The sequence below is a fragment of the Xenopus laevis genome, chromosome 8L (genome assembly GCF_017654675.1).
Source record: "Xenopus laevis strain J_2021 chromosome 8L, Xenopus_laevis_v10.1, whole genome shotgun sequence".
Lineage (NCBI taxonomy): Eukaryota > Metazoa > Chordata > Amphibia > Anura > Pipidae > Xenopus > Xenopus laevis.
Genome location: NC_054385.1, coordinates 71807063 through 71834171, shown reverse-complemented (window position 1 = coordinate 71834171; position 27109 = coordinate 71807063). Strand labels below are relative to the sequence as shown.

At 38.5% G+C, this 27109-nt stretch overlaps 1 protein-coding gene across 4 annotated transcripts; it reads right to left on the bottom strand.

Annotated features, from left to right (window-relative positions):
* On the bottom strand, positions 1-26103 carry LOC108698646. 4 transcript variants are annotated; one of them, XM_041572959.1, is made up of 14 exons: positions 25158-26103; positions 13134-13270; positions 11223-11290; positions 8558-9558; positions 8268-8418; positions 7894-8079; positions 7642-7779; positions 5011-5205; positions 4603-4858; positions 3418-3638; positions 3259-3322; positions 721-890; positions 351-409; positions 1-235 (listed from the first exon to the last, which is right to left on the bottom strand). In XM_041572959.1, exons 4-14 carry the CDS (start codon positions 9541-9543, stop codon positions 22-24), a joined length of 2640 nt encoding a protein of 879 aa, XP_041428893.1. In that variant the 5' UTR covers positions 9544-9558; positions 11223-11290; positions 13134-13270; positions 25158-26103; the 3' UTR covers positions 1-21. The 4 variants fall into 4 exon arrangements, with proteins under 4 accessions (XP_041428893.1, XP_018085781.1, XP_018085782.1 ...); XM_018230292.2 differs by lacking the exon at positions 13134-13270; XM_018230293.2 differs by lacking the exons at positions 13134-13270; positions 25158-26103 and adding an exon at positions 17928-18045.
* Between the last annotated feature and the right edge of the window lie 1006 nt (positions 26104-27109).

Here is a 27109-nt window from a genome sequence, read left to right as displayed (position 1 = left end):
TAGTTTTCACAAAGTCTGATTTTATGTAGGGGGTGGACCATTGACATAGGAGAGCATTAAGGACCAAGCAAAACTATGTGAGTAGCAGCGAGGTTGATCCACTGGAAAAACAAGCAGGCAAGTACCAATAAAGAGAATCAGCAGGAAAAGGTAAACCAGACGCTTGATCCAAACCGGGAGGAATGCTGCTTTGCAATGGGAGGATTTGCCTTTACACCCATAATATATTTCATCGCTGGGAATAGAAGAACAAAGCTAATTTTAATATTTCAGCCATTTCCAGTGCCAACTCCCAAACTCCAAAATCAAACAATTATTTTTATTACACTAAATAACACAAAACAAATGACCTGCTCTCCATGAGAATAGAAACCTCTTCTCTGTCACATTTTGCATGTAGCATCAAATTCTGAAAAACAGAGATAAAGAGGAATCATCTGCTTCTGATGCACAGGCCCTGTACATAAACGGATTCTGCAGCACACAACATGGCAGCTTCTTAAATGTGAGAAAAACATGGATGCTAACTTTTAACTTCACGATGATCATAGCATAGCTCTAGTCAAAATTGCATTTACAGGCTGATACACAGTAAAAAAATAAAAACTTACACCACTCAAACCCAATATCAATTAGTTTATTGAATTTAAAAACATATATTGGGCAGAGAAATGTTGCTTGTTGAGCATATATACTTATAAAAAATTGCCATGTGTGTACCTGTGTCCTCTCCATTTGGGACTGACGTCTTCTCTGTGATATACAACTGTTCACCTGGGTGCAGTTAAAAACCTTCAGATCAGCAGCCAGAGACTTGGAGGAATTCTGGGTGATTTTAATCTCTTTTTCAGCTTCCAGTCTATGTGTACTCTTTCTACTATCCGCTAGGTCTGGAATAGGGCAGAGAGGAAAAACAAATAGTGCCCACCCTACCATATTAGACCTTAAACAGTTAGTGATGTTTTATAGGAACCTCAAGACAACATTGTAAGTAAAACACATTGTTAGTAAAACAATGGGGAGACTGAAAAAGTGGGTTTATAAAACTGGCAAGCCATTAAAGGGGAACTATCGTGAAAATGAAAATGTAATATAAGCTTCATCATACTGAAATAAGAAACTTTCTAAATAAAATCAATTAAAAATTCTATACGGTTTCTCTCAGCATCTGTTTCTCTTCATTCTGTCTTCATGCAGCAGTTGGGTGTCAGATATTCATTGACAGTTAGATCCAATATATCTTATAGAGGGGGCTTCCTTTCCTAGCAGATGAATTAGAGCTCATTCAAATAACGGATTCCAGGACAAACAAATTAACTGCCTTTTGCAAAAATTCTGCATGTAGAGAGTCATAGGGGCCGATTCACCAAGGGTTGAATATCGAGGGTTAATTAACCCTCGATATTCAACTGGGAATTAAAATCCTTCAACTTCGAATATCGAAGTCGAAGGAATTTGCGCCAAAAAGTTTGATCAAAGGAATAATCCTTTGATCGAACGATTAAATCCCTCGAATCGAACTATTCGAAAGATTTTAATCCAACGATTGAAGGATTATCCTTCAACCATAGGCTATCATTGAGTTTGGTAGGTTTTAGATGGCAAACTAGGGGGTCGAAGTTTTTTCTTAAAGAGACAGTACTTCAACTATCGAATGGTTGAATAGTCGAACGATTTTTAGTTCGAATCCTTCGATTCGAAGTCGAAGGTCGAAGTAGCCCATTCGAAGTCACGCAAAAAACACTTCGAAATTCGAAGTTTTTTACTTCGAATCCTTCACTTGAAGTTAGTGAATCGGCCCCATAGTGTCTGGTGATTTTAATAGAGTGAGCTCTAATACATCTTCTAGGCAAAAGGAGCCCCCCTATAAGATATATTGGATACCTTTCAATCAGTAGTTTATACACATATAAGCGCAGTGTAGATAGTCCAACCGTCTCTCAGGTGCTCCGTCCATGCACCTGCATATACCAATATAAATTCAAACAGGAGGACAGAAGGACAACATGCAGGATGACTGCCAATGTGCAATTTATTGCTATCCACACGACATGTTTCGGGCATCACATTTTATTTGTCTTACATTGCACTTGTATCTCACACTTGAAAAAGGGCCTGTGACGCCCGAAACATGTCGTGTGGATAGCAATAAATTGCACATTGGCAGTCATCCTGCATGTTGTCCTTCTGTCCTCCTGTTTGAAGATATATTGGATCTAACTGTCAATGAATATCTGACACCCAACTGCTGCATGAAGACAGAATGAAGAGAAACAGATGCTGAGAGAGGAATAGTGAAGATAAACTTGATTATTTCAGAAACAGTACAGAATGTTTAATTAACCATATTTAGAAAGTTTCTTATTTCAGTATGCTGAAGTTTATATTAAATTTTAATTTCAGCGATAGTTCCCCTTTAAGGTTGGGTGTGCGTCAGTCAGGCCAGATGGGAATAAGAACTTAGCTGGGCAGTGGCACCCCTGCCTCCTCTGTGTTGGTACAGTCTTTCATTCACACCATTTACCTCACTTATCAACAATTTTCACAAATATGGCAGCACCCATCTTGCTGCATTTGCTTTCTATGTATTAATAAATAGAGACGTCATAGAGACTGGCAGTACCCCCCAATTGTATGCAACAGTAGAAGGTGGGTGATCACTTTTCCCTGTGCCTAAAAGTCCATCAAACACAAGATGCTAAAATAAGAATGATAGTCGCTACAATAAATAGAGAAAATGCAAATGCCAAAAATACAAATAAGAAAACAAGTGGTCCATTCAAGCACTAACAAACTCAGGGACGTGCCCTCGAGCCATAAATTATTGCTGCATTATGTGAAAAACTTAAAGTATTGCAAGTCTGTCTCTCTTTGCATAGTCAGAATGCAGTTCATCAGTCTTGGCCATGAGAGAGAACACTAAATGTTCATTGGCATAAATAAATGCCAATGTTTGTTCTTGTACCTATTAATAAACTATAGCTATGGTATTATGACTTGAGCAAAGACTGTATTGGTACAAACTGTATTTTGATAACTTCACATGTCTATATCAGTTACTATGAAGGCTTGCCTATAGCCACTGAAATTGAGACCTGGAGCCGGACTACAGGTGTTTTTCAGGTGCTGAGCAAACAATACACTGTTGTAAATGTTGGTGCTAACCTTCCTGCCTGTTCTCCTATGCATTGTCCTACTAAAGCATTGTACGGTCAAGTAGGTGTATTGATCAATATAATCAGTAAACAATTTATTCACCAGTACATGAAGTGTTGGCATCATCTCCATTTTCAAATGTCTCTTGTAGTGAGTTGAATGGCACCTTTACAGAAAATAAAAATTGTTTTGTTACAAACAATGAAACAGGTCAGCCCAAGGCTTCAGACAGGTTACAATGAAATGAGAGTAAGCGTTTACCGATGAAAGGTTAGGTTTTGCTGATGGATCTGTAAATTCTCTCCGGCTGTCAGTTTCTTTCACATCTCTTTTCAAGCTTTGACTGTCCCAGGATGGATTTATAGTATTCATAACATCTCCAAAATGCTCAGTGTCTCCGGCATGATTTGCCTCAGGTCCCAGGCTCCAAAGGACAGAATTTAGGCTGCTCCCAGACTCTCTATGCAAAACCCGCCATGGCACTGCAAAGGAAACAAACAAGTCAGAGTCTGTTACTACAGAAACGACTAAACCCCAAAATAAAATTTTAAAATCTTATAGAAGGACATTGTTACAGTGATTTTCTTATTTTTATATATATAATTGGTTATTATAGCGATTTTTCTAAGTATAGCTCATATTACAGAAGTTACAATGTTTCACCTTCAAGTTAACTTTTATTATGTTACCAAAAGGCCAATTCTAAGCAACTTTTGCAGCTGGTCTTCATTATTTATATTCTATCGTTTTTTAATTATTTGCCTTTTTCTTCTGACTCTCTCCAGTTTTCAAATGGGGGTCACTGACCCCATCATGAAACTAATGTTCTATAAAGCTACACATTTATTGTTATTGCTAATTTTAATTACTCATCTTTCTATTTAGGTCATCTCCTATTCATATTCCAATCTCTAATTCAAATCAATGCATGGTTGCTAGGGTAATTTGGACCCTGGCAACCAGATTGCTAAAACCGCAAACTGAAGAGCTGCTGAATATAAACTGAAATAACTCAAAAAACACAAATATTAAAGAATTAACACCAATTGCAAATTGTCTCAAAATATCACTCTCTACGCCGTATTAAAAGTTAAATTAAAGGTGAACAACCCATTTAACTATTCTGGGCGCTGCACCCCAGACCTATAGGTGTGGGGAATCCAATAGGAGGTACACACCAATATTCACATATAGCAGTGATAAAGGAAAGTCTACTTCACTTAGAAACCTAACGTGATTTGTAGATCCTGACAAATACTCATAGGCATATTCCATATAGACACATGCCTTTGATTACATGTTGGGAGCAGCATGCGAGTCTATTCTGAATTATTACTACAGAAGCTATAAAAGAGGGGAAATGGGTAATAATATTAGAGACCAACACTGAGACAGCAAATAAGCAGAACACAGAAATAAAGCAAGTGGAGTATAAAGTGTATTCACCAGAGTTAGCTGTGTGGAAAGACTCTCCTCCATCAATAGATTCAGATGTCCCAACATCACCCAAAGGGTCCCACTCCAAGTCAACATTTGGTGCCCCCACAGGAGCCTCCTGCTTACAGGCCAGCAGACAAGGGCCAGACAGTTTTAGAGATGGATTCTGAGTTTCCACATCTTCTCTTTCTAGCTCACAGAAAACTTCAGAAGAGCCAAGTGACATGGTTTCCAGGTCATCAACCAGCAAGTTATCTTCAAAAACCTCAAAGGAAACAGGGAGTCTGTGTTCATCTAGTGGGCTTTACTCATACTGGATGCATTGTACTTGTCCTATTAATTCCAATGCCCCAAACAAAAAGAGAGCTAATAATAAGGCCTTCCTTCTACAGTGTATAATTCACTAGTTTTACTTACCAGCTTCGTGCTCACAAGACGTTTTTGGAAGCGGGAAAATCGAATGAATATGTCTTGACAGTAGGAGCCCAACTCCTTCAATTCATTCTCTAAAAATTCAGCATCAAGTTGATCACTTTCTTCTATCAGTTGATCCCCACGCTCAAGGAGTTTATCCATGCGCTTCATAGTACTGCGTACATCTTCCTGAAATTCCTAAAATCATATATATTATGAGAGTTATGAGAGATAAACTGTGTAAAGTTGCGTTAACAATGGGGTGGGTGGAGCTGCAGGTTCCTATGCGAAAATATTCCAACCGATCTGAATTCTTAAGCATTGTAATTATAATTATACTATTTTTAGTCCTATATTTTAAAATATTCTGGACATAAGTTCAATGATAGTTTCCAGCTTCAGGTTTATGAAGCTCCCAAATGTAGTACTGTAACATTTGTTATGATGATGATACACACAGGGACGTATCACAGTGGCAGGGTGTTAGGAAACATCGTAGGCATATTAGTTCTATTAGATGAGCTGTTTTTATTACCAGGGCCAGTGGATGAACAGCATTATGAACAGAGCTAGTGCTTAGTAATCAGTTCTACAGGTTAAGCAGTGGTCCCCGGGCTTACTCTGTTCAAGTCTCCAATTGAGTTCCAGTCTTTGGTCAGGGCCCCTTTAGTATACAAAAATGTCGCAAAAGGAAAACATTGATGTATCTTTCTTTTAGTCATTGTTCCAAGAATATCTAGTAAAGCAAGTAGGTTTCATCCCCAGATGTTACTCTAATTAACTTTTCAGGTGTATCTAACAGAAAATAGGCATCCCTCCCAAATCTACCATATGTTGCCTTCAGGTTTAGCTCTCTGCCACTGTTCCAAGCCATAGACACATTTTGGGAAAGACTACATTGTTACATGAATGGTTGGTTGTATGGCATTAGTAAAAAAATGAGCTGTAGATTGTCAGAGAAAAGATAAGGTGCTTGTAGGATGGTACCAGTTCTAATGTTAGAACTTTAATCTGCATAGTATTGGTTCAGTTATTTATACTACAGAATGAGATGAAGGGTCCATGTCATCAGTAGTAAAAGGTGAGCTGTGCAGGAGAATTATCACTGCTATAACGTGAGCCTATGGTTAGAAATTATTACATTATACAATAATGCTAGTATGAGAGTCACTGATTATATGTTATTAATGTAAGGCGGGGGTTTTCATAGCTTTTTGGCTTACACCAGGGGTGTCCAAACTTTTTGCAACAAGGGCCAGATTTCGTGAGGTGAAAATGTGTGGGGGCCGACCATTCAGCCTGACATTCTTTGAACCATTAACATCATTTAACTCATTTAAACAAGGAATCACATAGCCGTAGCAGTAATATTTGGGCATATTAGTGAAATGATCTGCCACTTTGTCTATACTGCTGCCTGTGTGCTGCAGGTGTTAGTAATAGACACGTACTGGCACGTAGTGACGCACGGCTCTCGCATAAGTATTTCGTTTACTGTACTGGTACGTAAGTACATCTATTCCACCTTCAGCCCTAAAGAAGTATGTGAGAGCGGCGCATCACTATGTGCCAGTACGTGTCTATTACTAACACCTTCAGCACACAGGCAGCAGTATAGACCAAGTGGCAGATCATTTCACTAATGTGCCCAAATATTACTGCTATGGCTACTCGATTCCTGATTGCACTGTGCTGGCAGGCTGCATTATTATTAATTTCATGATGGAGGCTGAGGGCCGGTGTAAATTTGAAAACGGGCCGCATTTGGCCCCCGGGCCTGATTTTGGACATGTCTGGTTTACACCATACTTTGTGAACTAAATCTAATTAAAGTCTCCTTACCCCATTACACTATTAAATAAATATGAAAATATTATATCTACCATTTCATTATCCCATTATAGGCCCATGGGTATCAAATACATTTTGACCCAAATATTCTATAACTTGGGCTCATTTCTCATTTATTGCTGGAAGCTGAACTTTTTGGAGGCAACTGATCTGCTGTTGGGAGACAGTAGCATCCAGGGCAGCCATCAGGGGGGGACAGAGGGGAGAGTTGTAGGGGGCCCCGAGGGTAAGGGGGGCCCGGCCACGCCACACTTACTTGATTAGCCGGGCCCCCCATCTTTCTGAGAGCTGCTGACTTCGTGAAGGCATGGACGTTTAAGGGGCCCTGGCCAACAATTTTCTCATAATGTGTGTGTGTGGGGGGGCCCTGGCCACCAATTTTTTTTTCTCATGTGGGGTCCTAGCCACCAATATTTTTTAATGGGGGGGGTCCTGGCCACAAATGTTTTTTTTTATGGGGGGCCCTGACCACCAATATCTCTTTATTTTTTATTAACATGTGGGAACCCTAGCCACCAATATTTTTTTTGTTTTTTTTTACTGTGTGGTGGGGGGTGGACCTGTGGGGTGGGGAGGGCGGACCTGTAGTTGGGGCTTGAGGTGGGTGCAGCCCAGGGGGCCCAGGAAATTTTGTTGTATGGGGCCCTGCGATTTCTGATGGCGGTCCTGGTAGCATCATAAGTGGATAATCTGGTAATAGGGTGATCTGCTGGTGAAATTGCATCAGTGGCACTGCTAAAACAAAATAAAGACATTTGAAATGGTATGTCTTCCCATTCTAACCTGCAGCCGATGTATTTTCTCAGTAGAATTCCCATTATACATATATTCCACACTGGACAGTCCGAGGTCCATTTCTGTAAGCCAAAGTCTCATCTCCTCCCGGTCTGCATCAAACTCCTCTCTTTGTTGAACTCTTATCTACAGGAAGACAAATGAAGTATGTGAACTTTGTTTTTTGCTGCTGGATTACTTGAACAGAGAAAAGTATTACAGAGCAGTGACGTCTCTCTTATCATCTTGATATTGAGGTACCTTTAGTGCCTGAATCACTTCCTCAGCCTCCTTTTGAACTTTGTCCAAGAACTGGTTGACTTCTTGCATCCTACTGCAAAGGTTATTGGGAAGAAATATCTGGTGAGGTACTTGTGCAAGCTTCCAGTATTTTATGTTCAAGGACTCCAGGTCCAATAGTTTTTCCCGCAATTCCTTTAGCACAACCTATTTGTTAAGGAGAATTTGACAACATTTGTATGGCTATAGCACTGTTAGGTAGACTTTAGAAATAGAAAATTAAAAGAAATAAGAATTTGGAACAGAAATAAAATACATTTTGAATGGCAGTCATGAACACTTGGTATCAGGAGTGGTTTAATAAGAAAAGAGTCAGTATCTTGGCAGTCACTGACCTCATGCCTGCGCAGAGCCAACTTGGCCTCTCTGTGAAGAGCTTGGGATACATCTGGTAAAGATAATGTCATCTGTATTCCTTTTAACCAGTCTTCAAATCGAGACAGATCATCGAGGAACTGTTCACATTGATGCTTGTATTCATCCATTCTTTGGAATGTGGAAAAAAACCTCAAGGTTAGAATAAGCCACAATGTAAAAAATAAATAAATAAAGTAGAATAGCACAATGCTGTTAAGATAAAGGAATGATAGAGGAAAATATTGAACAGTCATTTTACATTACTTACCGGGTCCGGTTCTCCACTGATGCATAACACATTTTACATCCATTAGAATCCATCTGTCTGGCAAGGTGCACAGAGGACAAATGAGGTGCCATAGGCAAAGGTGCATGAGAACAACATGTGAGGGTATTGCTTGACAGTGAAGAAGAAAATTCAACATGACTGGAAAATGTGTGTAAATGTATGAGGTCCTTGTTAGGAATAAAAGATGTAGAGGGAGCCAAAGAGCAAGAGGAACAGTTGTCTGGAGAAGGAGAAGTGTTTCTTGACTGTCCATCAGATAGACAGAAATCAGAGGAAATACATGTAGGTATCGATGTTAAAGGATCAACTGGGGCTACATTGTTACAAGAGTCTTCATATGGATGTTTGTAAAAGCAGGAATGCGAGATACATTGGCTAATTTCTGAAGAAGTGCTCAAACAAGATTCTGAATGAGGATTGGTGTATGTGCTTGGAACCTGGTCAAAAGTTGTGGAGGAGATATTATCTGGATTAGAAGGTACTGCATAACACATAGGACATTGTTCTCCAGGAGATAAGCAAAATGAAGAGATACCAGCTGGGCCATTGTTTGTGGATGTATGAGGAGAGGTGATAGAATGTTGCATGTGATTAGGAGAATTATGATAGAGTGGAAGATAATCAATAGAAATGTCTGAAGGCATATTTAAATCACATGTAGGCACAGGGTGTTCAGACTGACAGTAAGGACTGGGAAAAGAATGACCATTAGAAGAAGGAAAATTAGAGGAACTATACGGACAAAATAAATTGTCTGACAAAGGAGAATCCTCTGGGCAGATAGAATTAGGGACAGAGGGGAGAGATGGGTAGACAGAAGGGGGTTCAAAAGATGAAGAGGGTTGGAAAGGGAGGGGAGCAACAATTGAGGAGCTACAGATGTGAGGTGAGGAACAAGAATAAGAAGGGCAGAGCACCGAGGAAACAGAATCATCCTTCTTGAAGGTGTTGTCTTCTTCTCGCATTACTGCATTTTGTTCCTGTATTACAGGGGAAGAGACAGTCACATAAAGTCTCTGATACACAACACAAACAAAATTCTCTTTCTTATGGAATTGCAAGGTTCAGTTCAAACTCGGTTCCCCATATATTTAAGAATGTTCAAAAGTTTCTGTTTTATGTGCATTTTATTCCTTGTCAAGACATGGATGAGGTCTATTTTTCTTTGGTCTGGGGCACAAGTACTAATGTACCTTTGGATTTCTGTTTCTCTGTGCACAGAGAGGGGTGTGGCCCAAAACAAGTACTAATCGCTTTCACACAAAAATCTTTGTAAGAAAAAAATGTGTTGGTTGCAGTGCCTCACAACGTTGTGGTTGCCTTAGAGCAGGGATCCCCAAACTTTTTTTTTACCTGTGAGCCACATTCAAAAGAATTGGGTAGCAACACAAACATGAAAAATATCCCGGGTGCCAAATAAGGTCTGTGATTGGCTATTTGGCAGTGCCTATGTGGACTGGCAGCCTACAGGAGACTCTGTTTGGCAGTACACCTGGTTTTTATGCAACCAAAACTTGTCTCCAAAACTGGAATTAAAAAATAAGCAACTGTTTTGAGGCCACTAGGAGCAACATCCAAGGGGTCGGTGAGAAACATGTTGCTCGCGAGCCACTGGTTGTGGATCATTGTCTTAGCGGGAAAGTGAATAAAGGCGAAAGAAAGTCATAATTACTTGTTTTCAGCAAACATAAGCACCAATTCAGGGTCTTACAGGTAAGCAATTATAATAAAATTTGGCAATATTTTGGCAGCCCCCCTAGTGATTATTCCTTTCCTTCTCAACTAAGAGCTAAGGAGCGCAAAACTGAAGCCCTTACAATCCATACAGTAAGTTACTTGCATCCCTGACCATTGCAAATGCAAAAGTGTTTATCTGCATCTGACACAATTCAGAGTGCAAATACAAGAAATCCTCTGCACTCAACCCATTATCAATATATTAAGGACATTGAAACATTTTGTGCCTTAAGCTACAAAAAATGCCTTACCTTAAATAAAACAGGGATTGTTTGTCCATATATTGCAATATATTTAAGCTGGCCAACTATGTCAAAGTCATCCCATATCTGGCCAGTCCTACACTCAACTTGCATCTGATGCATTAAGAATTCAATTGCTTCATTATACATTTTACAAAGGAACTAAGTTTTACCTGCAACTTACTTTCAAAGTAAAACTCCTAAACTTGGCTGCCTTTTTATTGGCCCCCAGTGGGATCACCTGACTATAGCTAAAAGAGTGCAGCACTGACAGTTGCAAGACATTAAACCTGCTTAGGGCTAATAGACTGATAGTATTGGGCTAACACATATCATTTGCGTACCCACATCAAGCCTCCAGAATGTCTGCAATTGGCAGGCAAGATGCAGAATGCAACAAAACTGGTGAAAAGCCCTCTTACACTAATGTCATTTCAGCAAACAACAAATTTATCAGAAATCTTACTATATTAAAGCAAGATGACAGATATAATAATAATCATGATGGGACGCATCTCTTGCACCTGTAAATAATGCTGAAATATTGTGAAGAGCTAGAGGCAGCAAACAGGAGACAGTATTAGGAAAGGTTTATGCTGCTTTAAAGTGCATTTTGTCTATGCTGTGTTTAGCTATTGATAGACTGTACATAAATATATACTCACTGGAATGTTATATTCATGCAGATCAGATAAAGGGGTTCACTGGCTGAATTTTCAAATGTCTCCAAGACCTGCGAAGACAGACACATGTTACCCTTAAGGGAGGTATACAGATGAGACTGAAATGGGATTAAAATATTTTGGAAGATTGCCAGTAACTGAACCTATATATATGTACATGGATAGGTATGGTATTCATTATTTAGAAACCCATTATCCAGAAAGTTCTAAATTACATGAAGGCCATTTCTGATTTTAAGCAAATAATTATTTTTTTCTTTTTTTTGTAATAATACAGCAATACTTTGTCATTTATGGTCACAAAACTGCTTGAATCCAAAATATAGGTTAATATAGATTAGTCAGCTACCAGGACTTAAAGGTATATAGAGGTAAATGGCAACTTTGATTTTATGCACCTTGTTAGCAAACTATGTTATTTTCACGAGAGTCTGAAATATATATATTTCTGCAGAGTTGACATCCAAGAAAAGGTGATACATCTATAAATGCGAATGTATCATTGATTAGTAAATAAAAATTGTGCTTTGTTCTGTCTAATGTTTTCCTTGGAGTCTAGTTGCATTGCACAGAAATTGTGTTTTTCATGAGGTCACTCCTCTTTTTCCCCGTCTCCATAAATATGACTCTATTGTCTCATTCATTAAACATGTGTGTCTGCAGGTACACAGCAGGACATAGGCTTGCATGCTGCATATTTAGGAGTCTGTTCTCTTTGTGTACAATAGAAACAGAATAGCATTGTTGTGCTTTGTGCATTATCTTTGTGTAACAGCAAGTTTGTGCAAAAAACGCTGCAGTAGCGCGTCACTGGTATGAATGTATTGATTGTATTCATGTCCCCACTCACCTGAATCTGGGGGAACAGTTTCCAGATGACTACCCCTCTCCCTGAAGCAGTTCACTGAGACACGTGGGGCCAGATATACGTGCACGCAGGTTTCGGTTAAAAAGATAAGGCCAAAGTTCTTTTATTGTTTCCCTGACACCACGCCAAAACAAACAAAAGCTATCTGTGAAGGCTGTTAAACTATCACACTATTGCAAGCCATCTGTCTCACACAGGCTGTACAGCACTCAGTGCTGAGTATACACTCTACAACCTCTAATGTTATACAGTTCATCCTGCCTACAATACAACATACATAAATCAGGGACGCACACACTGTACAACCTACAGCCATCTAGTATTTCACAGTTATATAAAGGCTGTCAGGGGCATTTGGGAGTTGTAATTCAGCAATACCTAAAAGCCTGCAGGTTTGGTATTCCTGCATTGTAATTGCCCCCTCTCTCATCTCTTACTGTGGCCCTGCACTTAATGTAGAATTGCTATCTAATCTGAATTATTAATATTATCCTTCAAAATACAAGCGATCAATACAATGAATCATTTAATTCCATTCACCCTACTGACACTGGGCAATGCAATTGCTTGACGATGCTAATGGTTTTAGTGCCTGCTCTAAAGCAACCACCCATGTAAGGGATAACTGCGTGTAAACTAATAGTAAAAACCATAAATGGTTCTAAAATTGGGGAGAGATGCAGAGCCATGCCATCCCACCTCTTCTTCAGTAAACTGCATCTGCCATTTGGGCATTTCATTCTGTGTGTGCCATCTGTGTCAGTGTGTGATCAAACTTGGAAATTTGCTTTTTTATCACAGGCTCTGCCCTATTCAGCGAGGGTGTATGGAATGCCGGAGGCAGCAGGGTATCAGGAATAGGTAAACTTGGGCTATTGTAACATGAATTGGTGAGGTCACTGTGTCAGAGAAAGTAAAAGAGCTGTTCTCTAATGGGGGTCACAATGTTGTCATATGCCTGGTGAATTACTAAGTACTTTAATGTGTGTGTGTGTGGGGGGGGGGGATATACGTTATAAACTTACATTGCAGAAAAGGTGAAAGTGTGTATGAAATCAGAAGTTGGGGGTGGTCTGTTCTGGAATGGATACGGTCTTCAACAGAGTATACGACCTAAACAAAACGTCAGCATCTCACATTCTTAAAGCAACTTTCGAAAGATCTGAAAACAAAGATTGTTCAGTATCATGGTTTAGGGGAAGGCTACAAAAAGCTATCTCAGAGGTTTAAACTGTCAGTTTTAACTGTAAGCAATGTAATCGGGAAATGAAAGGCCACATGCACAGTTGCTGTAAAACCCAGGTCTGGCAGGCCAAGAAAAATACAGGAGCAGCATATGCGGAGGATTGTGAGAATAGTTACAGACAACCCAAAGATCACCTCCAAAAGACCTGTAAGAACATCTTGCTGCAGATGGTGTATCTGTACATCGTTCTACAATTCAGAGGAATTTGTACAAAGAACATCTGTATGGCAGGGTGATGAGAAAGAAGCCCTTTCTGCACTCACACCACAAACGGAGTCGCTTGCTGCATGCAAAAGCTTATTTAGACAAGCCACAGTCATTTTGGAACAAAGTGCTTTGGACTGATGAGACAAAAATTTTGTTATTTGGTCATAACAAAAAGCGCTTTGCATGGTAGAAGAAGAACATCGTATTCCAAGTAAAACAACTGCTATCTACTGTCAAATTTGGTGGAGGTTCCATCATGCTATGGGGCTAGTTCAGGGACTTGTTAAAATCAAGGGTCGGATGAATTCAACCCAATATCAACAAATTCTTCAGGATAATGTTCAAGCATCAGTCACAAAGTTGAAGTTACGCAGAGGTTGGATATTCCAACAAGACAATGACACTAAACACACTTTGAAATCTACAAAGGCATTTATGCAGAGGGAGAAGTACAATATTCTGGAATGGCCGTCACAGTCCCCCGACTTGAATATCATCTAAATCTATGGGATGGTTTGAAGCAGGCTGTTAAATCACATTTAACTTAAGTTTTGTATAGATGAATGGTCAAAAATACCGCCATTCAGACACTCATCAAAGGCTATAGGAGGTGTCTGGAGGCTGTTACAATTGCAAAAGGAGGCTTGACTAATTATTGATGTCATATCTCTGTTGGGGTGCCCAAATTTATGCACCTGTCAAATTTTCTGTTAATCCAATAAACTTTATGTCACTGCTGAAATACTACTATTTTCATAAGGCATATTATATATTAAAAGGAAGTTGCTACTTTAAAAGCTCAGCCAATGATAAACAAAACTCCAAAGAATAAAGAGGGGTTCCTAAACTTTTTCATATGACTGTAACTGGACAGGAAAGAGAGGCTATATATTCATCAAGAACAATGATTAATAAAGGGCAGGCTTGTACATGTTGCAGAGTCATTGGCCAGTTGCAGAGACCACTGGGCTCTGAATCCTTTGGGCATTCCTGATCCCAACCCATAGGCATTGTATTTCCCTATTAAATGAAGGGAACATCGTTGCTGGCATGGTTCTGCATGGAAGGACAGAAGTCAAAGCACAATTTGTAATATGTAACAGGGTTGGGAAGCAAGTATAGCAATAATCAGCAGGCCAAGCAGGTGATGGGTGGCCAAGGAGGGTAGAGCAGCCCTAGAACATTCAGTATACGACATCATTAAAAACACTTTTTGTACAGAGGGCAAATTCATACACAAATGTATCCATGGTAACCTCAAGAAAAATGTGTCCGCTTGCTCTGTCAGTGCACCATAAATTCTTAGCAAACATTCTGTTTAAATAAAAACAAAAGCAATTACATGGAGGCATGGGAGGGGAGAAATGGACAGTAATAAATGAATCTCCAGCACCAGTCTCTTGACAGATTTGTGGTAGAACCAACTATATTACATCTTATGAAAACACAGGGATATATTTAATTACTAAGGAGAGGCTGCACTATTTTTACTAAATGAACGTGTATTTAATTATTAATTATTTAAAGCACAAGAGAATGTCTGCAGGTCCTCTTCCCTCTGCTCCTAAAATGAAACGTAATAGCTGTGACTGGGGTGTGACAGTTGATGGGTCAGTTTCTATGCACCTGGGTACAAAAGCATTTAGCAGCTGTTAGGCTCTAGTTCACAACATACAAAAAAAACCCCACAATCAACCTAAGGGACTGAATGAACACAAACTGAGTATTTTACATTTACATGCAGAGATAGTATGTAGTGAAGAATATTCAGAACTCTTTTGACGACAGACCCCTTTCAACAAATACAAATATTCCCGTTAGGCCCTTTAATGTTTCATATGGATCTTTGTGCCGAGTACATTGTTTTTAAGATAATTAAGGGGCATTCAGTGCAATGTATGGATATGTAAGGTTACTTCAGCAAAGGAAGCATGAAGGCAGCTCCTACTCACAATAATAAAACATACACAAGTCAATAAAGAAGCACTGCAAGTGTGTATTCAACCAACACTGTGGATTGGCTCACATCTATGGCAAAGAGATGCGCCACAAATAGCCCCATTCTGCTGATTATTATATGGAGACCACGCACAGGCACATTTTTAGGCAACAACAAGAAGTCAATTGCAGTAAAAGGGAGCAGAAAATACTTTGAAAACATTCTGCAAATGAGTGTCAGATTGCACTGGGAATAAGCCATGTGCAGCCAACTGCTATGGGATTTAATGGGGCAACATCTGAAATATCCTGTGGTTTGCTGGTTCATCTTTGCCTGCTCCTCTGCCAGCTCGAATATCACCACTTATTTATAGCTTAATGGCTCCTTATGTTTATGGGAAAACTACATTTACAATATATGCTCACACACACACATACATTTCATTCTGGGTGAATACAGCAAAAGTGCAATATTTAAAGGCCAATAGGTGTACAGTTAATTGAGAAAGTGAATTGCAAGAGCTTAACTGCATGGTGTACACTGTAGCATCAATATTAATACATTGCTCAAAGAATACATTAAATGTAATTCTGCAGTGCAAAGTGCAGGTCTTTTGTAAAAAACATACTCTAAAGTTGCTGACTTCAGAATAACTGCAGTGTGCTCAATAGAGGTGCTAGGTAGGCACACCACTAAGATTCCCACCATTGGCTGATTTTACAATCTTCAGCTTCTTTTTTTTAAAGGGCACCTATTGGGGAACAATTGTTTCTTCCACCAGATGTGCCGTCTAACAGAGTCCAGCATTCTTTTCACAAAACATTATTTTTAATTCTGATAGGTGTCATTTAAGGGCACAAGAAGATATTTATTGAGGATATTATTACAGAACCTAGATATCAGTATAGAAACAAACTTTTATGTCCACTCAATGTGAAAGATTCAAACATCTCAATTCCGCATAAAGAGGGTGTAGAATTTACACAGGACTATTTACTACAGCGAGCAAGCAATACAAGATCCAATTGATAATAAACGACATGGATTTTAATCTTACTAAGAACTACTTCAGGTTCCATGATTGGTACTGCTTACAAATCCAAGGAACCAAGAAGATTCAGATGGCACACACATAGCAAAATGTGCTTAAACTTTGTGATTTATTTGGATCTCTGCACAACGTTTCAGGGGATCAACCCCCTTTATCAAGTGCTCCCCTGAAACGTTGTGCAGAGATCTAAATAAATCACAAAGTTTAAGCACATTTTGCTATGTGTGCCATCTGAATCTTGTGGGTTACTGCTGTATACATGGAACTGTTGAGCAGCAAAGTTCCCAGATAGAGCACCACTGAAACGTGACCCACGGAGTTCGGGTTTTATTAAATTACAAATCCAAGGCACCCATATGGGTGTGAATCTTGCTCCATCATACGCGAATTTCATTATGAATAATTTCAAAAATCAGTTTTATGCATTCCAATAACCTTTTAAGTGAGCAGTTTTATGGATTTGCTGTAAAGCTGACAATTTTTAAAACGTGTCATATACATGTTAAAAATTGCTGAAAAAATGTTGTTTTAAGCACCAAAATAATTCTCTATACAGACTTAAGCCAAATTAGGTTGCAAGTATGGGATCTGTTAACCCAAAAACCTGCTATCCAGAAAGCAGTCATCTCCTATTGATGCCATTTTAATGAAATAATTCAAAATTTCCTTTTTCCTCTGTATTATTAAAACAGTACTTTGTACTTGATTGCTACTATGATATACTGTAATTAATCCTTTCTGGAGGCAAAGCAATCCTACTGGTTTATTTAATGTTTCAATTATTTTTTTAGTAGACAATGAATGGAGATCCAAATTATAGAAAGACCCCTTATCAGGGGGGACATTTTGACATAAAAATGGTTGGTTAAAATGATGTGCATACGTCAAATTCTCAAATGTTTTATACTTTTGACACAAAAACAGTCACACCCACTTTTTTTTAGCAAAAATGTCAATAGATGAAAACGATGTGTTCCATGAATTAGTGGGAGCAATTACTATATTATTATACAATATTTTAAAGACATTTCCCTTTAACGGCATTATTATGATTCCCCCTATGAAACAGTTTCCACCCTCCTAACCAGTATTGCATTGTGCCTAAAAGCCAAACCTGTTATGAGTTGGAAAAGATGACGGTGGTAAAAACTGAACATAAAGAGACCTTGCAACCTGAACCCATAAGAAGTAATAATAAAAAATACCTTTTGTAAAAACATGTTATGTGAATTCAAACAAGGTTGAAAAAAATGATTCTAAAACACTGGTGTATATTACAGGAGCATCAGGTCCCCACTTTCCCTAAGTTACCTATAATACATGGAGTGAGGGGGGGGGGGTAAAAATTATACATTTTTACCTCCAAAGACATTTACCTGTCTAAAATGTTCACACTGAGCAGGTCTCATGAAAGGAGAATTGGTGTCACACCCATTAAATGACAGTCTAAGCTAACTCATTACATTACTAACTCATTGTCATTACAAACAAATTAGTGGGCTCGCTTTTAAAGACTCTGCAAATTTGCACCTGGGCAGAACCCGTGGCAACCAATCAAATGTTTCCTTTCATTGTTCCACCTGCAGCCTGTTGAAAAAAGCCAGCCACTGATTGGTTGCTATGGGTTAATGCCCATGGGCAAATTTGCCCAGTATTTATAAATGAGCCCCAGAGTCTTTTATTACATGAACTGAAAAAGAACTTTTGTCTTTATTGTATTGCATTCCTATAATGGTACACTATCAGCATAATAGGGGTTTCCATGTCTGAAAACAATACGCAACACATTATAGCAGCATTGGGAAGCGATTTATATACATTTGTTAAAGTTTATAATCATTCTTCTGCTTTCACAGGGGAACACATCTTCTTCTACTCTGGCCTCATACAGTTCTGTATCTCCGGAGAACAGAGAGACCAACGTAATTTCTGTACAGATACTGTACATGCTTAGTTTACTTTATGTTTGTCTATTTTTTTTACCCTTCTTATTTCCTCTTCTCTTGTAAAAAAATTCATTGTATTGCATTTATGCAAAGTATAGATTCCAGATAAATAGGGTGCTTGTTTTTAGGCTGTTTATAGGCTCTCAAGTGGTCAAATCTAGTATCCATGACTGGAAGTAAGTAACTAGGGACTAGGCATATGTGTACCAGGATATACATTCCAGTAGCTATACATGGGATGAGATTTCACAGTTCCTGATAACAAACACATGAGACATGTATAAATACACAGCACTATGTTACAAGGTTTAGAAAGCTCAAGTTAGACATGGCTATTGTACATGAATCTTGCTGTGTTTGCTTTCATTGCGCTTCCTGTCGCAAAGTTGTACATCACCTGTAAAGTATTATTTCTGGTCCTAACCAGGTTGTGGTTATCTTGAAGACTTAAATTAAACACTTATCCAAAGTTGTTACATTTCATATGTTTTGGCAACTATTTATACATCTCCACCAAACTAAGAGCCTACAGAAGTTCCTGCACTATGGAGCTTACAATACTCCCCAATACTCTTATCACATGCACACTAACACCCACATCCACTAGTGCATTAGTGTCATTTTCATTGTGAGACAAGTCATTGCCACTAGGTGTTTGCACTGTTGGGGGGAAACTGTGGCACCTGCAGAAAATAATTAAGGAAACACAGAGTAAACATACAGTAACTCTTTGTGGGAACAGAAATGTTTCTGAAGCTTGTATTACCCACACGTGTTCATAAATAAACCATAAAGGATGTACTCGCAATGGATACTTCTTGAAAACAGGTTTATTTAAAAAAAAATAGCATGGTATAGTGTAGATATGAAAATTCCAAACACATAATACACAAATAGATAATAACCCACACACAAATACACACACCAAATTCGTGTTATGCCAAGGTGCTTTGTAACAGCCCAGGTGTCACATTTCTGTGGTCATGTGACTAGTCATGACTGATGGGAGCCCCATTTTCCTTTGTACTTCTCTGGTATCATAACAATTGAAAAGTGTTGTTTGATTATGCTTTACACACTGAAAAAAACACAAGCATTTGGATCTGAAAGTTTGATCTGTGCTTGTACATGTCACAGATGGCAAAAAAGCCCGGCCTTTGCCTACTTCTTTCTTATATTTCCGTAGAACTGCCACACCCTCTGGCTCTTTATTTTCAGGTTGGCCTCATGTTGCATGCAAGTACTACATTATGTCCCTCTGCCAGCACCAAAACAGGTTTTCCTGAGGATCCACTCTGCTTAAATTGCTATTTATAACAATCTCTGAGCCTGTTATACACCAACCGGCAGTTCTGTGGGTTTAAAGAAACAACTTTATGACCGGTTTCAAGTATAAAAATCCCACATGACTGACAGGAACACATATGTAGAGACCCCTTGCCTGAATGCACTATAGTGAAGATAATGGTATTTCAAATGATACATCCACAGCAATCAATGAAAATCAAAGTGATCAATTTTTCATATTCTCACGCTAGGACTGGGTGCTAATCCAGCAGATGATTTACTTCTGTTCACAACACAGCTAATCCTCGCAGATCAAAGTAATATGTCTGCTATCCCAAAACAGGCAACGCTGACCCCTCCCTACACATGGCAATTGTTCATTTTTACATTTTGATTATTGAAAGGATTATGTAGTAACCCAGACAAGGACCTGAATTTGAACATGGAACTGAACTGATTTTGCCAGCATGAATAAACCATGTGTGGCCTGTTTAATCTAAAATCTATATTGGGCATGTCTAACATATGACCCTGCAGCTATTGTTGAACTGGACCTCTCAGAATACTCTGTTGGAGTTTAAAGGGGTTGTTCACCTTCCAACACAGTTCAGTTGTTTTCAGACATAAAGACTTTAACCTATTACTTTCTATTTTCTATATGTGACTGTTTTTTTAATATTGAAGTGTAAAGTGTCATTTTTCACCTTCTAAAGCAGCTCTGGGAGGGGGGTCGCCAACCCTGTAAACTGTAATTGATACATTAAGGGGCACATTTACTTTGCTCGAGTGAAGGAATAGAATAAAAAAACTTTGAATTTCGAATATTTTTTTTGGCTACTTCGACCTTCGACTACAATTCGAACCGAACGATTCAAACAAAAAATCATTCGAATATTCAACCATTCGAAGTACTGTCTCTTTAAAAAAAACTTCGACCCCCTACTTCGCCACCTAAAACCTACCAAGGTGCAATGTTAGCCTATGGGGAATACTTATAAATGGTGGTTAGTGATGTCATCTGTTATAATTGGTGCTTATTGATGTCACATGCAATGTCTAAGTGGTGTGCTTGTGCGCCCAAACTTTGAGGCCTGCAGACACAACAAATGTGCGTTGAAGAATTTTGTAAGAAAACTCACAAATTTGTACTTATTTTGATCCATCCACATATCTGTGTACAGTACATTTTCCTATATAATAATCCTGCAAATTATTCTGCAGATTATATCCTTATAATACACAAAAGCCATGAATATCCTGTAAATTATATCCTTATAAACGGTGAGTTCTGATGTCATCAGTTATAAACGGTGAGTTCTGATGTCATTTCTGTCACATGACTCACTGAAACTTGTGATTATAATTAATAAAGTACCCCCAGTTGCAAAATATGAGGATATTAGAAGTTACCTCGGAATTCCATGACCTGTATAAAAACACTCGGCCTTCGGCCTCGTGTTTTTATATGGTCATGAAACTCCTTGGTTACTTATAATATCCTTATATTTTACAAGAGGGGGTACTTTATTCACTATATAATACACAAAAGCCATGAATATCATGTAAATTATATCCTTATAAACAGTGCTTAGTGATGTCATTGGTTATAATCGGAGCTTAGTGACCTCGTCTTTGTCACATGACTCACTATTTATAATAAATAAAGTACCCCCAGTTGCAAAATATGAGGATATTAGAAGTTACCTCGGAATTCCATGACCTGTATAAAAACACTCGGCCTTCGGCCTCGTGTTTTTATATGGTCATGAAACTCCTTGGTTACTTATAATATCCTTATATTTTACAAGAGGGGGTACTTTATTCACTATATAATACACAAAAGCCATGAATATCATGTAAATTATATCCTTATAAACAGTGCTTAGTGATGTCATTGGTTATAATCGGAGCTTAGTGACCTCGTCTTTGTCACATGACTCATTATTTATAATAAATAAAGTACCCCCTGTTGCAAAATATCAGGAATACAAGATGGGGTACTTTATTCACTATATAAACAGCAGTCTATTTACAGGGCCGGATTTATACAGCGGGTGCCCCTAGGCCCACTGTGGTTCGTCGCCCCCATCCCCTCCCTTTATTCCTGCAAATTTTCATCATTGGGAACGAAGCAATGGGGATTGGCATATGGGAAGTTTAAAAAACTATGGTATATCCTGCGAATCCCCAGTGTTTCTGACCCAATGTGGGTGTGGTTGGGCTTCATCCCGCCCCCTAAAATTCTGCCGCCCTAGGCCCGGGCCTTGGTGGCCTCTCCACAAATTCGGGCCTGTCTATTTACCCAGTTTTCATTCTTATACCAAACAATTCTTAAATGCCTTATATAGAAGATATTTTCATTATCGTAGACCTGAAATGATCATCTAAAAATGGATACATTTCACTTTGGGCAATACAAATTTTCTAACCTGATCGATTTTCTGACCGATGTCGGACGAAAAATCGTTCGCTCAGTGCCCGCTAAACACTATAATTTGATGGATTTGTCGGATTGCATGAAAATGGTCGAAAAATCTATAGCCACCTTTAGTGATGTAATTCACACTACTCATGGAAACTTGTCTATTATAATTATATATATATATATATATATATATATATATATATATATATATATATATATATATATAATGTACCTGCTTGTTGTAAAATATGAGGATATTAAAATCACCCTGGTGTTCCGTGACCTGTATAAAAGCAGGAGCCTAGCAACTAGACACCATCTGAAATTCCAAGATGGTCAAAGTCAGTCAAAGATATTGAATATTATATATTTAAAAGTTAATTTAAGGATCAACTACCCCTTTAAGCTGATGGTTACTTTGTAACCCAAACACTGGTTTAGAGACAGGTATGCATGTCATTTTAATAACTATTTTATTATACATTAGTTTATTTTACTGTATATGGAAAAATGGCTTTATTAAAGAGGATTATGGGGCCCATCCTAAATAGCAAGGGGACCCCTATTTGGGTCCAAAGCCAAAGGCTAAGGATATGCATAAATTAAGCTTTTATCCCTCTGTCATTATCTTGAATAAAGTTATAATCGTGCTCAGCATATCTGATGTTTGCTTCCAAAATCAGCACTGATAAGACTTTTCTAGCATGCTTCCTGACCTGATTCTTGTATTATATTACAAGCCTCCAGTAAATATTTGCAAGTATACAACATGGCTAATAAGGGTTCATATGTTCTTTTTTCTGTATATATTTTATGCTGCATGGCACAAATACACTGTTGATACCACCTTACTTGTCTGACGGTCAGAATTTGCTTGGGGCAGGATTTAAAAGTTAAAAGTTTGTTTGCACACTCACAATAATTGTAATGTTAGAAGAAGAAAAAAAAAAAAATCAGCCTTACATTAAATCTGTATTGTGGTTGCCAGGTCACTGCCCAAAGCAACTAAAAAAGCATTTACAAAGGTTTTGTGCTAACCTTAAAGGGGTTGATCAACCTTAAATTAACTTTTAGTATGATGTTTAGAGTGATATTCTGAGACAATTTGCTATTGTTTTTTATTTTTTATTATTTGTGGGTTTCGAGTTAAGCTTTTTATTCAGCAGCTCTCCAGATTGCAATGTCAGCAATCTGGTTGCTAGGATCCAACTTACCCTAGCAACCAATGAGAATGGGAGACTGGAATATAAATAGGAGAAGGCCTGAACAGAAAAATGAGTAAAAAAAACAGCAATAACAATAAATGTGTAGCCTTGCACAGCATGTTTTTTTAGATGGGGGGGGTCAGTGACCCCAATAATAAGCTGGATTCCACAAGAAGGCAAAATAATAAAATAAAAAATGAAGGCCAATTGAAAAGTTGCTTAAAATTAGCCATTCTACAACATAATGAAAGTTAATTTAAAGGTTAATTACCCCATTTAACATGTGTGAATAAAGCACTCTGGCAGTTGTACTGCTTGGTAACAGCTTCCCTTTTGTTATATAGTATTTAACCAGTGTTGAGTTTCGGAATGGGAGGCTGTCACAAAGAATCGCCTTGTTGTCTGTGGATTCTATTGTGGGAACTGGCAAGTAGGAAGCATTTTCAATATTGCTTTGGATAAAGGCAGAAAAAAAATGAAGACGAGTTGCAACAATGCTTTAATTACTTCCATCTTAAACAAACACTTTTACATTTTAACTTCTCCTTTAAACCACAGCCTCACTAATTAACCAATGCATTGTTCTCAGTGCTGTCAACAATGATTGACAGTAGTATTTATGACAGTATTGGTCTTTTAACAATGTCTTTACAGAGATTTACTGCCGGTGTGAGTTCAGTAAGGACAGCAGAACAAGTTCAGAAGTGCTAGCATGAAAAAACAACAGACTGTTATTTTAGGGATATATTTGATGCCTGTCAGCTTCCATATGCTCAAGTAAAACAGATCTCCAAACAAACACAGAGTGCACTATTAATAAAAGCAAAAGCTCGGCTGCAAAGAACGAAACTACAGTAAGTAAAGCTTACAGACACTAACCAAACAGGATTTAAGTTAGAACACCACACCTAATTAACTAGGGATGCACTGAATCCACTATTTTGGATTCGGCCGAACTCCCAAATCCTTCATGTAAGATTCGACCGAATACCGAACCGAATCCTAATTTGCAAATTAGGGGTGGGAAAGGAAAACATTTTTTACTTCCTTGTTTTTTTGACAAAAAGTCAGACAATTTCACTCCCCACCCCTAATTTGCATATGCAAATTAGGATTCGGATTTGGTTCAGCCAGGCAGAAGGATTCGGCCGAATCCTGCTGAAAAAGGCTGAATCCTGGATTCGGTGCATCCCTATAATTAACACACAGATATAAAATAAATAGTATACAGAATGTAAAAATAATAGCTCCTTATTTGTAATGTGTAGTGATGTAACACACAACAGAGAACGTTCACCCTACATGCCTCACACTTGCATGCTTCTTCATAACAACGAATACATACGATATCTGCAGGATTGCAATCTGTCTAAGTGGCTCACAGACAAGACGCCACATTGTAAAATATACATACAAGTATGTGTAACATAAAATGCCAATAAGAGGCAACTTTATCTCTCTCAAACAACAAATAGCCCATCATTTCAAATTCAGTCACTCTAGAAATTGTACCTTCATGTCTTACTACATGTACGGTTATATTCATGTCTCTAATGAAGTTTGTTTCCTGAAGAGATTACAGTATGCTGAGAAACAGAACGTGAGGTTTCAGCAAATCCCATATAATGGCTTTATTCCTGGTTTGAGCTTACCATCTCTTCCTGTAACCCTAGTATATTTTTCTCCTAAATGCCTGAAGTAAGAACCTTGCTATTCCTTTCCCATGCTCTGGTCAGCAGTTACCTGTAAACGGGTAAGAATCAATCCATCTGTAAGTACGTGAGGGGATGCTCATATAAGAATGTTCTGTTGACATTTCACGTCTTGTCCTATGCCTATCACCTTCAGGGAGGGATCCAGACAGTCACACCCTAGATGGAGTCAGGTTACCTGCCCCCAGGTGAGAGGAGGATCCAGCCCTTCTTTCACCTTCCCTCCTCCATTAGTCGACTCACCTGCAGAATGAAACCAATTCAGAGAGCTTTGTGAAGCTTAGAAAACCACTGCTGCACGTAAAAGCTGACGTAACATGCAAAAATGAACCACAAGCAAATACTGGCTGCCAACGGTTCCCCAGGAAACAGAGACTATTAAAGGGAGTGTTTCAGAGGGAAAGGTATCTGTAAAACGGCCAAACGTTAGTAATGGGAAACAACTTGGGAGAAAAGTAGATATTCTGTGCAAAAAAAAAAAAAAGCTCTCAAAACTGGCACCATTTCTAAGACTGACCATAAGTATTACACCATAATTTTAATGCAGGAGCTGAACAAAATCTTTCAGTGGCTTTTGGGATGGGTAAGGTGAGTCTGAGACATTAAATGAAAGTGAATATACGCAAGGGGGAGGTCTCTGGTGGAATAAGCAGTTTCCAGGGAATTAAATCCCTGCTTTGTATACAGGAGATACCCATGTGCCCTTAACTACAGTATATATACAGGTTTTGGATCAGTTATCCAAAAACCTGTTATCTAGAAACCTGAAAAATACACAAGGGCATCTTCAATTGACTCCATTATAATCAAACTCAAATTTTTAAAAATCATTTCCTTTTTTCTCTGTACTTGTTAAATAGCGCCGTGTACTTGATCTAAGCTAAGATAAAATGAATCCTTATTGAAAACAATCCTATTGGGTTAATATTTTAAATATTTTTAAGTAGCCTCAAGGTAGGACTCCACGAGCGATTTTGGCGCGATCCGATGTGCTGCGAATTGTCGCATGCAACAAAAATAAGGCAAGAGATAGAGTTGTCGCACGGTGTCGCAGCGTTGATCCGACGCGATCCGACTGTCGGATTTTATTAATTAATACTAACCCTCAAAGTAAAATGAAAAGGCAGAGACTGTCTGTTCCAGAATGATAGCAGTTCCCTGGTAAGAAAATTTTGACATTTAACAGAAGTCCCGTAGGATAATGGCAAACGGGGTGATTTGAACATGTTTCTATTTCCTTGCCATGGAGGGAACAGAAAAATTGCTGCTGAGACAGGGAGGAACTCCACGGACGATTTTGGAGCAATCCGACACGCTGCGCAAAAACGCAGGCGTCAAATAGGATGTGACGGAAATAAGGTAAGTGAATGCATTGTCGGATGGTGTCGTAGCGTTGATCTGACGCGTCACGACTGTCGGATGCAGATGCTGTCATATCAACGCTCATTTCCGTCACATCTGATTTGACGCCTGCATTTTTGCGCAGCGCGTCGAATCGTTCCAAAATCATCCATGGAGTTCCTCCCAAAAAGATGCAAGTCTCCTTGTCTACCAGGAAAAAAAATATACAGGTATAGGAAACCCGATATCCAGAAAGCTCCGAATTACAGAATGGCTGTCTCCCATAGACTCCATTTTATCCAAATAATCCAAATTTTTAAAAAATGATTTCCTTTTTCACTGTAATAATAAAACAGTAGCTTGTACTTGATCCCAATAAGACATAATTAATCCTTATTGGAAGCCTATTTGGTTTATTTAATGTTTAAATGAATTTCTAGTAGACTTAAGGCATGAAGACCCAAATTACAGAAAGATCAGTTATCCGGAAAACCCCAGGTCCCATACCTGTACTAGTCCATTCCTATAATTACTATTGTTTTTTAAATACATTGACATGAAGTAGAATTATTACCAGCTGGGCCAGATGGCTTCCCATTTGCCCTACTGATCTCCCAGATTAACAAAGTGTTAGATTGTCAA